At 41.0% G+C, this 12,650-nt stretch overlaps 2 protein-coding genes across 3 annotated transcripts in view; one reads left to right on the top strand and one right to left on the bottom strand.

Moving 5' to 3' along the window:
* The first annotated feature begins 2 nt into the window (after positions 1-2).
* On the top strand, positions 3-10,667 carry PPIC (peptidylprolyl isomerase C). Its single transcript, XM_082191664.1, has 5 exons — positions 3-178; positions 4,072-4,185; positions 5,732-5,825; positions 7,891-8,075; positions 9,874-10,667. The coding sequence occupies exons 1-5, from the start codon at positions 59-61 to the stop codon at positions 10,006-10,008; spliced, it is 648 nt and encodes a 215-aa protein (XP_082047790.1). The 5' UTR covers positions 3-58; the 3' UTR covers positions 10,009-10,667.
* Positions 10,668-11,141: 474 nt separating this feature from the next.
* SNX24 (sorting nexin 24) overlaps positions 11,142-12,650 on the bottom strand; it is a 77,443-nt gene continuing 75,934 nt past the window's right edge. For both annotated transcript variants that reach the window (XM_082191683.1, XM_082191682.1), the window contains one exon: positions 11,142-11,945. In XM_082191683.1, coding sequence (XP_082047809.1) covers positions 11,875-11,945 — 71 coding nt within the window. In that variant the 3' untranslated portion in view covers positions 11,142-11,874. The remainder of the gene's footprint in view (positions 11,946-12,650) is intronic.

Here is a 12,650-nt window from a genome sequence, read left to right as displayed (position 1 = left end):
GCAGGCGCCGGGGGCGCGCGCCTGGCTCTTCAGTCGCGGCCGCTGAGGGGAAGAGGAGATGGGCCGCCTCGCCGCCCTTTCGCCCGGGCTGGTCGCGGCCTCGTGCCTCCTCCTCCTGCTGGCGTCCATCTGGGGGGCCGAGGGCTTCAAGAAGAGAGGACCCGCCGTGACCGCCAAGGTGACTATGGCTGGGTGTCGTTCCCTCGCCGAGGTGGTCGTCCTGCCCCTCTCCCTTTCCCCCCACCCACACTTTCCTTGGCTTGTGGACCAACGTCTTTCCACGCTGGCCTCAGGGTTTCCCAAACTTGGCTCTCCAGCAGGTTTTTTTATTATTATTACTACAACTCCCGTCATTCCTGACCCCTGGTCTTTTTAGCTAGGAATGATGGGAGTTGTAGTCCGAAAAAACACACACAGCTGGAGAGCCAAAGGGTGGCTGTGGCACAAGGAGCCCTGCCAGAAAAATGCTGGCCACCACCTAGGCATGCAAGTGTGCTTGTAATAATGCCAGGATATTGCTTTTCCTCTCTATTTTCCGGGTGCGTGCTTGATGAATAACCAAGCTTTTGGGGGGCAGAGCGGGCCTGGAGGCGAGTGAGGACACCATCATCATCATCATCAACATTGTTGTTGTTGTTATTGTTATTATTAATTGAATTTATATACCCGCAGGTCTCAGGGCAGTTCACAGGATAAAATCAGATGCTCCCATGTTGGGTGAAATTTATATTTTACATGTGTAATAGTTCCTGCATATCGTATGAGAGCCACAGGCTGGACACGAGCCTATGACCGTTCAGTAAACTTGCATCTTATGCGTGTTTAACTTGTGCATATTCAGCATTCAGGCCCATGTAATTTAGGTAATCACCCACCCACAGTAGACCGCTTTCCAAGGTGAATGTATTGTTTGCACATATCTTGTTCCTTACACTTTATGTTGTTTAATCCACGGTGTGGCCAATATATTTTTATGCAGTAGACTTTTGCTTGTACAACTAGAGCTAGGCATCAAAAAGAAATGGGGAGCGGCATTCTAATACTGAGATTCAATGGGGACTTTGTGGCCCTCCAGATGTTGCTGGATGACAGCTCTGATCCACCCTGACTATTGGCCTTGCTGGCTAGCGCTGAAGGAAGTTGGAGACCAACCACATCTGAATGGCTGCAGGTTCCTCATCCCTCTCCTATTGAATGCAACTGCTCTGTGATTTCCCCATTGCTACTTCTGATACCCAGTGAGGTGAGGTGATGAAATGCACAGAGCAACTGTGTATTGTTGGTGTAAGGACTTCAACTTGCGCAGTGGGGGTTCTCCCAATCCCCTCCATACCCTTTGCATCTCCAAAATTATCTTGGGGTGGTGATATCGGGAGCGTCCCCAGAACAGCTTGTAGAGGGCGGAAATGGTGGGGGGTCATGGTGTGGTTTTTTGTTTTTTAAAAAAGAAAATTCTGTAGATGTACAGTGGTACCTCGGGTTACATATGCTTCAGGTTACAGACTCCGCTAACCCAGAAATAGTACCTCGAGTTAAGAACTTTGCTTCAGGATGAGAACAGAAATAGTGCTCCGGCGGTGCGGCGGCAGCAGGAGGCCCCATTAGCTAAAGTGGTGCTTCAGGTTAAGAACAGTTTCAGGTAAGGATGGACCTCCGGAACGAATTAAGTACTTAACCCGAGGCACCACTGTACATCTCTTGTAAGGTAGGGATGTGTACTTTAGGCAACTGGAATATACATTGGATTTTGTAGAAAAATCCTGGTCTGCAGCTGCTCCTCAGTTAGGGAGCAAAAGTGAGCAAAAGCCAAGTGCATTCTAGCATTTGACAATCTACAGACCTTGGTGAGGGCTTTAATTCCTTCATAGTAGTAGTCATTACAAGATATGGCGAGTTTCAGCAGATATCCCGATCAGCACCAATTGATGAGAAACCCAGATTTTTGCTTTTAAATGGTCATTTAAGAGGAAAGCAAGAAAAGATTAATGGGTATTTTTTATGCTTCCTTCTAATATAACTTAATGTGTATGCCTCTTTGGCAGCATATGCAATCAATTTGGCAGTATTTAACCATCTGTGGTAGTGAGCTCAGGGGCCCCTACCTCTGACCCCCATTTTTGAAAGATGTTTTTCTCCTGAAAGCTGGATCATCTCACTGCTTTGCCACCTCTCCCTTGTGTTCTGTTTTCCTGACATGTTCTCTTCTTGAAGAAGTGCATTAGAGAACAGGTACTATGACATCAGCCTAGTATAAATTGTGCCGTAAAAGCTGTAAAAGATTGACATTCTGGTATCAATTAACACAGATAATTCATCTCAATTTAATATTCCTCTGTGTTTTGCTTCCAAGGCAATAGATAGTCATTGAAGCTTGAATCCAGATCTGTGCATCATTTTATAAGTAATAATAAAACATTCTTAGAAATGGATAAAATGGATTTGGTCAGTGGGTAGATAACTTGTAGCCCTCCAGATGTTGGCATACAACTCCCATTACTTCTTTCTGACCATTGACTGTACTGACAATGAGCTGATGGGAATTGGAGTCCAGCAGTATCTGGAGAATCACAAGTTTCCATCCCTGGATGAGGCAAAAGGAAGAATTTGAGAACGAGTTCAACAGATCTCATGGGACACTCACAATACTCTTGAAACTGGTTGCTTCCCCTCCCCTTTCATAATGAATGGCTGTCTCATTAAAATTTCTTTAATAATAGGATCAATAACACAGTGGGGGTCAGATAAACAGGAATGAGAAGGCAATATGAAGACAACTGAAAAATGAATACAGTAAAACAATCCCTTTTGAACAGGCACTTAGATCTTCTTTTTACCTGTGTTGGGTTGGTTGAAAGGGCTTTAGGGCTAAACTAGATATGATGCTAAATGCATCACTTGCTATTGCGTCTTTAATTTTTCCACCATTGCTAAAAGCAGTGCAAAATTCAGTAACTCGGAGAGCTTCTGCAGCCTATTGATAACACAAAAGAATACCCGGATTTATTTATTTTTTTAATCTCATTGGTATTGTGTGTTTTCTTAAACTTTTATCCCTTTCTGAAATATGACACTTTATGCATTCTGTATGTCGTGAAAAATCACGTCCACCTGACCTAATATTATCACAATCACTCCCTCTAATCGCAAACTGAGATGGTTGAGTGTTGAATCAACACTGGAACACTGGGAAGAGCTCAAAAAGGATTGACCATGCTCCAAAGCCACAAAATGTTGAGTACTGGATAATAAAATGATAAAACCATGGAGGGAGGAATAGCCTAATTGAGCTCCTTATAGCTTATCACGAAGCTGGAAACCTAAATAGGGATATACTGCAACCCTTTGTATAAGGTCCTACTTGTACACTTGTATTTCAGAATTCTCAATTCCATCTGACATTTCCTTTCACTCCTATGAGAGATTTAAATAGCTCCATAACCAGATGAATAAAATAAGTTTTCTGGATATTGCTTGACATTTCATATCTTAGCTGATGTTTCTTCTGTATTGAGAAGGTTGAAAGAATTATATGGAAGTAAGCATCTGGCTTGCATGTATAAATTGGACCTTCACTTCCTATTTGTCCGAATTAGTGCCACCAGTGTCTGATAATATTGTAGCTTTTTAAATGCAATAGTGAAAATAGTGAAAGTGAAGAATTAATATGCAGAAATCCTTTTTATAAAAATGTGGTGTACATTGTTTGATTATTATATAATTTGAAAGAAAAAAAATGTAATACCAAGTCCTTCGATCCAGCAGTGCTTACGTAATCAGAACGGGGAAGGTGATACTTTGCTGATGCTCCCCCCACCCCAAATTTGCTCCAGAGAGTTAGGGGATCAGCATGGGAGGGGACCCAGAGGACTATGGGGGCAAGGTGGAATTGGCCAAAAGTCCCCTCCCCACTTCCATGCCTGAGAGCCTCCACTGCATCACAGGTCCTTGTGTGCACAGGCAGAACTCCTCCCATGAATGGAAGGCCACCTTTGGATCCTACCAGACTTATTTCTTGCATTAATGATATTCTGTGGTTTTCAATGATTGCTTCTATTTTTTGGAAATTTGTAGGTATTCTTTGATATACAGATAGGCGGCAAAGATGCTGGCAGAATTGTAATTGGATTGTTTGGAAAAGTAGTACCAAAGACGGTGGAAAACTTCGTTAAACTAGCAACTGGAGAAGTAAGAACTTTAAAAAAATGTTTTGTACATGCATTTCAGTGAAAAGACAAATGCACAGAGTTTTCTTTGTGTGTGTGTCTGTGCACATATTTATGTGGTGCAGCATGGCTAATACTCCATCACTCGGCCCTCCTCATCAGTTTATAGCTGGGGCAGGAATTGTCCTCCGAGTTCTGCTGCAACCAGAAGCACAGTTAAACTGCGAATGTCTGCACTGCCTATGCCTGGCTGCTTTGGCTCTGAGACATGGGAGGCGTTTGGAATACCTTTTTGCTCAACACTAAAACAGCTTCAACTTTATGGAGATAAAGTCAGAAGTTGCTTTGCACTGCATGTCGGAAGTGCTCATAGGAACATAAGAAGAGCTCTGCTGAATCAGACCAGAGGTCAGCATTCTTGGGTCTCACAGTGGCCAACCAGGTGCTTATGGGAAGCTGTAAGCAGAACCTGTGTGCAGGAAGGCTCTTGATTTCCAACAGCTGCTCTACAGAGGCATACTGCCTCCAACAACAGGGCATGGCACCATGGTTATTAGCCCTTGATAGCCCTGTCTTCTAGAAATTTGTCCAATGTTTTAAAGTTGGTGGGTGTCACTATATCTTGTGGAAGCAAATCCCAGCATTTGTGCTGAGCTCAGATATCCAAAACAGCTGTGGGGATAATCACTAGCCCACTTCTCTAGCTCTATGGGGGGAGAGTTAATGCCTATCTGTAACCTTATACAAAGTTGGATTAAGGGAAGGGTAGAGTCCTGAAGACTGGAAGTGTTGGCTTGGTGACAATGACCAGCCAAAATCCGTTGAACCCTGTTCTAGTGGTTTCTCTACTTTTTGTTGGGTAAAGGTAATGTAAAGTTAAAGGACCAATGGATGGTTAAGTCTAATCAAAGGCGACTATGGGGTTGTGGCACTCGTCTCACTTTCAGGCTGAGGAAGCCAGCATTTGTCCACAGATAGCTTTCCGGGTCATGTGGCCAGCATGACTAAACTGCTTCTGGTGCAATGGGACACCATCACAGAAGCCAGAGCACACAGAAACGCCATTTACCTTCCTGCCACAGCAGTACCTATTTATCTAATTGCACTGGCGTTCTTTCAATCTGCTAGGTTGGCAGAAGCTGGGACAGAGCAATGGGAGCTCACCCTGTCACAGAGATTCGAACCACCAACCTTCTGATCAGCAAGCCCAAGAGGCTCAGTGGTTTAGACCACAGCGCCACCCATGTCCTTTACCTTTACCTTTTTGTTGTGTGACACACCCTCAATATAATAAACAATAAATTTAATAAATTATTTATTATTTATACTGTAGGGCAGTGGGTTATTGTTTTGGTTTGTTACTATGGTGTGTATTTTTGTGATTTTATATTGTAAACCACCCTGTGATCCTTGGATGAAGGGTGGTGTAGAAATTTAATAAGTAATAAATTAAAAATAATTAATTGACACAACCCCATCCGCCATCTCTTTTGTCTCAAAAGTTCAGGGTGGCAGGCATTTTGTTGTTGCCGAACTGAAATCATGCCATTCTGAATTTTGTCTTGTAGAAAGGTTTTGGCTATAAAGGAAGCAAATTTCATCGTGTAATCAAAGATTTCATGATTCAAGGAGGTGACTTCACAGCTGGAGACGGCACTGGGGGTAAAGTTGATTTCTTTTTAAAGGAATTTAATACATAAATATAAAAGATATGGAACTATGCAGTCCAACTGATTCCAGTGACAGAGTCCAGGAATGATGTACAACAATCAAACAAATCTAGAATATAAAATAATTACAATTTTCTCAAATTTAGAAAAACCAAAATTGGTACATCTTTGGCCAAACTAACTGCTATTTACTTAGTGGGCTCTATGTCACTGACTGATCAATAAACAACCTTCCTGTGGCATATGTAAATAGATAATTTTATTGTGATATAAGCATGGTTAAGGTTAATTTACAGAAGAAAACACAATCTTGGATTTAATATGAGAAAAATATTTCTATCTTGATGCGGCTTCAAAGAAGCAGTTCTCTTTTTCCTTGCCAAAACCATTTCCCCTGTATATAGATAAGTTCAGCATCGGTAGTTGGAATTAGGTCCCACTGTGTTCAATTCTCACCACACTTGAGTGGGAATAAATCCAATTGACTAGGTCTTACTGCTACTTACTGCAGATCCACAATCATTGCCTTAATGGTGTTGAATTTGAATGTAAAAATACAAAGTGAGGCAGAGAATTGTCATATTCTGATTCAGCAAATAAAGCTTTCAGAACACATTTAAAGTCTAATTTAGTACAAGAAGCAAGAATTAATTTCATCTGTCCTATTCTTGCAGAGGTGACTTAAATGTATAAACAGACATCTGCATAGACATCTCCTGTTCAGATCTTGAAATGAGTGTCAAGTTGGGCAAGGGATCTTTTTGTGTGCTGTTGGGTGGAATGAGAAATTAGGCACATTACACGTATATGTTTATTAAGCACTTGCATGACTAGCAATGTCAGGACAGCTTGTACAGAAAATATAGGGATAGAATAAACTACTTTACACTGTCCAAACCTAAAGCCACACTTTTTGGGGGGGCTAGAATCTTCTCTTCTTCACTACTATTTAAGGTAAAGCCTTAAACAGTAAATACTCTTAAAGTACTCAGGTTTTTTGTCCCTGCTAATTATTTAACTAATACAGATCCATAAATGAATCATCGCTGCATAGTAGATATTAGACAACTAACTACTGTGGAGAAACTGCCACTGATATGGGATGTGAGTATAAGCAAGGGGCAAAGCTCCCTCCCCCCTTTTCTAGTCTGAAGTGTCTGGGGAATTTTAGGAGTTCAGATATCTGCTGTAAAACCGCCTGCAGTTGCCTGTTGCACTGGTTTCCAGCACTTTTCTGAACCCAGTACTCAAGTGGATGTATGTAGTGCAGGAGAAGTTCTGGTAATGCTGGCCCAAGTCATTTTGCCACTCAAGGTAAAGGAAAAATGGTGCCTTTACATGTACAAAAGCAAAGCAAACTGCTAGTTGACCCTTACGGTACTTCAATATTTGTGAGTCCTATGATGCATCTATGGACAGCAGCCTAGCTTAGGGGGTGCAAGCTAGACAATGTTTACTCCCCCCCCCCAGCTGCTACTTCCTAGAGCAGCTGCCTTCCTCTACCTAATGTTAGGGCCAGGCCTTGCTTCTGTCGGCTTTACCACTGCCAGTTACCTGTTTGGCAAGTATGGTGAATTCATTCCCGCTCTTTCCCATCTTATACATGCATCAGCTTGCAGATGCATACTCTTGATCTTGGCCAGGGTGGTATTATATCACCTTAGGGAACAGCACCCCGCCCCCCGCCCTCTGAAAACAATTTTTATGGAAATGTTTAGAAAGAGATGCAAGCTGATTTCTCCTATTGCTATAGTACGCAAGTTGCAGATTCAGTGAAACTTCATAATTTATTAGTGCTGAGGAAGCAGGGGTGCATTAACACAGCCAGTGCCTAATTACATTGCATGCTGGGATTGCTCTTACTGTTGCAGTTACCATGATTCCTGGTAGCTGATTCAACAGACTATCTAGGAAGTTCCATTTAGGTACACTGGTGAGGTTGAGGCAGTTGAATGTGTTCTGGAGATTCAGGTGTTGGCCTGTATCTTAAACCCTTTTAGAAAAAAAAGTTTTAAACAAAATATTGTTTCTTCTGAACCTGATGTCTTGTTTCCCAGGAAAGAGCATCTACGGAGAGACGTTTCCTGATGAAAACTTTAAACTGAAGCATTATGGTATTGGATGGGTCAGTATGGCTAATTCTGGCCCAGATACCAATGGTTCCCAGTTCTTCATTTCTGTGACAAGGCCTGGATGGTTAGATGGAAAGCATGTAGTGTTTGGGAAAGTCATTGATGGAATGGTAGGTGAAAAATAACTATACTAGCTTTGTTCATTAGTTGGAAGCAGTGGGCATAGCAGAGAGTGGCTAACCTGTGGCCTGTGGGACACATCCTCCCCCACAGTAGGTTTTTTTGTGCCCCCATTTATAATTATTATTTTTAAAATAAACAGTTTTTAAAATTATTACTCCCATAGGTCCCCCACTGAGATGCCAAAAGGATTTTTTTGTGGCCCTGCAAGGACTCGTAAAACCAGTCCATTTGAAATGCTTCCGATTGACCACTCCCATGGGTACCCTGTAGTGACTGTGATGTCACAGCATTTTTGTGAAGTTCCCCAAAAATGTGTCCTTTAATTTTTTTTTAATGGCCAAGCTCACTTTGGCATGTGACCCCTGGCTGGTTAGTCATCTGTGGGGTATGGGTTACTGTTTGTTTTAAAAGCTTATCTAGAATTGTCTACATGAGTTCTGGTGTAGCCTCTGCTTTATAGGCCCTTAGCAATTATCTAACTATTCTTAATTATAATATATGTGTACACATCACTAAGGTGGGGAACGACATTATCATCATCATTGATTTATTCAGTGCTTTTTTTCTAAAAAAAAGTTTAAGGGTACTCTCATTTTGACTCAAGAAAATCACCAAATCGGGTAAAAGAAATACAGTAAATGGGAAAAAGTACAAAGATTCACAAAATGTTTATGGGTATGCATACCCCTGTGTCCCCCCCCCCAAAAGCACTGGATTTATTAATCACCTTGTACACAACTGTCTCCAGGTGGTGCATAGCAAGAACAATTAAAAACAGATTAAAAACAGCAAATACATTTAAAACAAAATTAAAATATTAATGCACATCAGGCAGCTGGCTACTGGTATTCATGTTTTGGTAATCTTCAGGACAGACTGCTGTAATTTGCTCTATGTGGAGCTGCCTTGTGAAGGACTGAGACTGGTTCAAAACAGAGTTGCTGGGTTATTGGCCGCACTCAGTTGCTGTAAACATCTTGCTGGCGTTTCACTGGCTGTGATCTGGTGCAATTTAAAGTGCTGGTGCTTCCCTTTAAAGCCCTAGGCAGCACAGGGCTTGCATAGCAAAATGAACACCTGCCCCCTTTTCAGTTTGCCTGTGTGTTGATGGAATTTTTGATGCCCCCTCTGTGGTAAAGACTGGTGGCCTCGGTAGTGGAACTCCCTTTCCAGAGAGACTTGCTTGGAAGCCTACATTATCTTTTTAGCACCAGGTTAAGATGTTTCTGTTTCCAGCTTTTAAACTTTTAAGTATTGCTTTTAGATGCTGCTACGGTTTATTATTTTATTTTTTAAAACTGTAAAACTGAAAGCGTTGACATGTGGGACATAATGCTTAAAACAGTTTCTAGGGGATGGGGCACAAACGCAGTGCCTTGCAGGCTCATGGTCCCACAGAGGTCTCCCCCAGTGCCAACAAGGGTTCTGTTTCCTGCCTTGGCTGAAATAAAGCCTGAAAGATGGCTCTCTACTGTAGCCAATAGAAGGCTTTTTTCAAGCCTAACTGTGGTGTGTGGGGCACTTTGTGGGGTGGTGTCTATAACTATCTCCAGCTGTGACTTCCCATTTCAAAAACATCCCCATGCCACAATTAGGTTTCAAAGCAGCCTACTATTTTCTATCACAAGCACAAAAGCAGACTGATTGTGACCTTAGTGGGGAGCTACAGAGCAAAAAAATATATAAGCAGGAGTTAAGGGAAATCCCACAAAATGTAAACTCAGCAGTACATGTCACATCTATGTTGTGTTTGACACCAGAGATCAGTTTTTCTTCTTATTTCAGTTAGTGGTGCACGCCATAGAACTTCAGCCGGTAGATGACGACGACCGCCCTCTTCAAGACTGTGTGATTGTTAATAGTGGAAAAATAGATGTAAAAGAACCATTTGTGGTTGAAGTAGATGACTGGAGAAGTTGACGGCAACGTGAGCAAAGGAACTGCAATGGCTTCTCCTCTGGCTAAAAGCAGGCAAGGGTATCTGAAGATTCTTTTGCAAGAACGTGGTAACCTCACAGGTAGCATTGAAATATCTAGGTGCTAAATCCAGAGGACTACTTGATTGCCTTTCCAGGAAGTAGTTTTATGGGGGGAAAACATTAGGAATGTATTGACTTAAGTGGTTGAAGGCAATAATTTTCCTGCTCTTTGATTATTCATATGCTACTTTTATTAACAGCTCGCCCTCATTCTTTGGTCATGCGAGTCTTCCACCTTATGGATAGGGTTTTATAAAATATCTCATCCTGGAAACACTTCAGCATTTAGTAGTTTGTGGCAATGGAAAACACACTCCTTCAGTCTGCTCCTCTAAAACATGTTCTCTGCTTCAAGCACCTGACACAGTTCTCTTTTCATATAAAGAATATTTGAGACTCTTCTTTCTATTCCTTTTTATAACGGGGGTTTCCTGCATCAATGATGGACACATGTGCAGGTCCTATGGCATGTATGATGAATTAAAATTTGTTCAAATTCAATATATGCAGAATGTGAGCGTATTACTGTTGCAAATAAGTCTAAACCCACTGTTGTGTATTGATATTTTATACATACATTAAACTTCTGCTAAAAAGCTATTCTTGTTTTCTGAACATATTGCCCTGTTTGCCATGCAACAGTATAAAGATGTAAAAGTATTTTCATTCGCTGCATATGCATGTAATGCTAAACCTTGATTAGCTGGTTTGGGGATGAAGTAGAAGGGGTCTTGAGAAAATGCTGGGCTTGTGTGGTGCTCCCCTTGCTCTGCAGAGCATTGGGACTCCTGATGCAGGGTTACTTTCACTTTCAAAGACATGTGGCTTAGTATTAGTTATGAATCAGATATATTAGTTTAAATCCTGGTTTGGTATACAGTCTGGGGCATAATCCATGGCTTGAAGCTGTCCTGTTTAGAAACTGACCACAAGCTGCGATTCCTTCATAACTCTTAACACAACCACCGGACTAATAGAGCAGCAAGCATTGACAAAAGAATTCAACTGAGTAGGGTTGCTATTAAGAAACACTAGAATTAGACCAGAAATAGATGCACGTCAAACGCTAACGTATGCAATGTAATGCCAATGTTTTATTTTGGGTTCTGACATCTTGTGAAACATAAGCATATGGTTCACTTAGACAATTGACCTCTGAATATTTATTAGCTGATTATTTTTACCCATCATGTTCTGTCTGCTTCCTGCTACATAATGGTACAAGTTAAATAACATGGGAAAGTTATGCTCACCAAACAGAGTGTATTGGCTGAAAGCGCAAGGTTTGTTGCCAAGGTCCTGAAGTAAATTTAAGCCATACTTAAGATAATATAGATATGATATAATCACATCAGAAATACTAATAATAAGCTTAGATTACATTTCAAGTTTGGGCAGTAATTCTCTTAACACTTTTTTTCCGGTCTTGCCTGTGTAATAAGTTGCCCTGTGTACCCTCTGCCAGCAGTGGATACTACACTGAGACAAAAAGCTTAGTGTAGTAATTTATTATTTTAAAAAATCAATACATGATGAAAGTTGTTAGTGTAATTCAGCTTATGAATGTCAGCTTTTTAAACATTAGGAGCTGGGTAGACAGATTCAACAGTAGCGTTTTCTCCATTCATAATTTTAAAAGCAGCAATATTAGTGATACACTAAATTAATTTTAAAAGGGGAAATGTTCCATCATTAAATATCATCTCCACTGTGACCACATTCTGTTGTCTTAGGAGTTTTACTAAAAATGTGCAGTTCCAGGAAGAGGATGAGTTTATTTCAGTTACTATCCATCCAAACCCATTTTCTACCTGGGTTGTAGATGAGGATAAAACAATCCGCGGAGAACACCTTCAATAACTACGTTTGGAAAGTCATCTGGAAAAAAAAGGAAAGAAGAAAAACTGCTTTCTTACATATGTCAATACAATATAAATGTTTTTGTAGAACTTAACAAGGCAAGGCCCAGTGTAATTTAGGATATTGCATCACCACCATGTTTATCCATGCTCAGGATTGTGCTATTAGTAATGCTGTTTCAGCACTAAACCCACTTTAGTGTAGCACTGGGCATTGCCTGAATGCACTGCCAGATTTGTAGCTTATTGATTTAAAGGGATGTTCTAATACTTAATGCTGCTAGGCTCCAGCTCTTTATCTGAATCTTTTCTCACAAGGAAGATGGATTACACTGGCAATTCAATTTCTAACAAAATCTCAATACACTTGAAGGAATTCCAAGATTTCTACTGGGAATACTTCACAGCAGTTTTTCCATTGTAGTTTACAGCACTGTTTAGTCCAAGTTGACTGGAAGAGCCTGATGCCATCACATAAGCATCCTTAAAGCATCTAGTCAACGTAAAGGGACAGATTCTTGCAATAAGTTCCAAAGGAATAGTATTCCTAAAAACAAAGGATGCTAATCATCATCATAAGATAAGCTAACGTGAGGAGACTTGCAGAGAAGAGAAGAAATGCATAAATGTGATTAAAGCACATTTATTCTACAAGTCCATAGCATTTTCTCCAGTTTTGTGTTAACTCTAAACAGACATAGACAAAGCATTGTGAAGAAACTAA

This window comes from Podarcis vaucheri (assembly GCF_965113315.1).
Source record: "Podarcis vaucheri genome assembly, chromosome: 11".
In the NCBI taxonomy this organism is placed as follows: Eukaryota; Metazoa; Chordata; class Lepidosauria; order Squamata; family Lacertidae; genus Podarcis; species Podarcis vaucheri.
Note: the sequence above shows the minus strand (reverse complement) of the source record. Positions and strands in the feature narration are given on the sequence as shown.

What these genes read in the sequence shown, in the direction of transcription:
- PPIC (XM_082191664.1), top strand. Translation starts at nt 59, where the DNA reads ATGGGCCGCCTCGCCGCCCTTTCGCCCGGGCTGGTCGCGGCCTCGTGC. An exon ending in TTAAACTAGCAACTGGAGAA is followed by an intron (nt 4,186 to 5,731) that starts GTAAGAACTTTA and finishes TTTGTCTTGTAG; the next exon opens with AAAGGTTTTGGCTATAAAGG. An exon ending in AGCTGGAGACGGCACTGGGG is followed by an intron (nt 5,826 to 7,890) that starts GTAAAGTTGATT and finishes CTTGTTTCCCAG; the next exon opens with GAAAGAGCATCTACGGAGAG.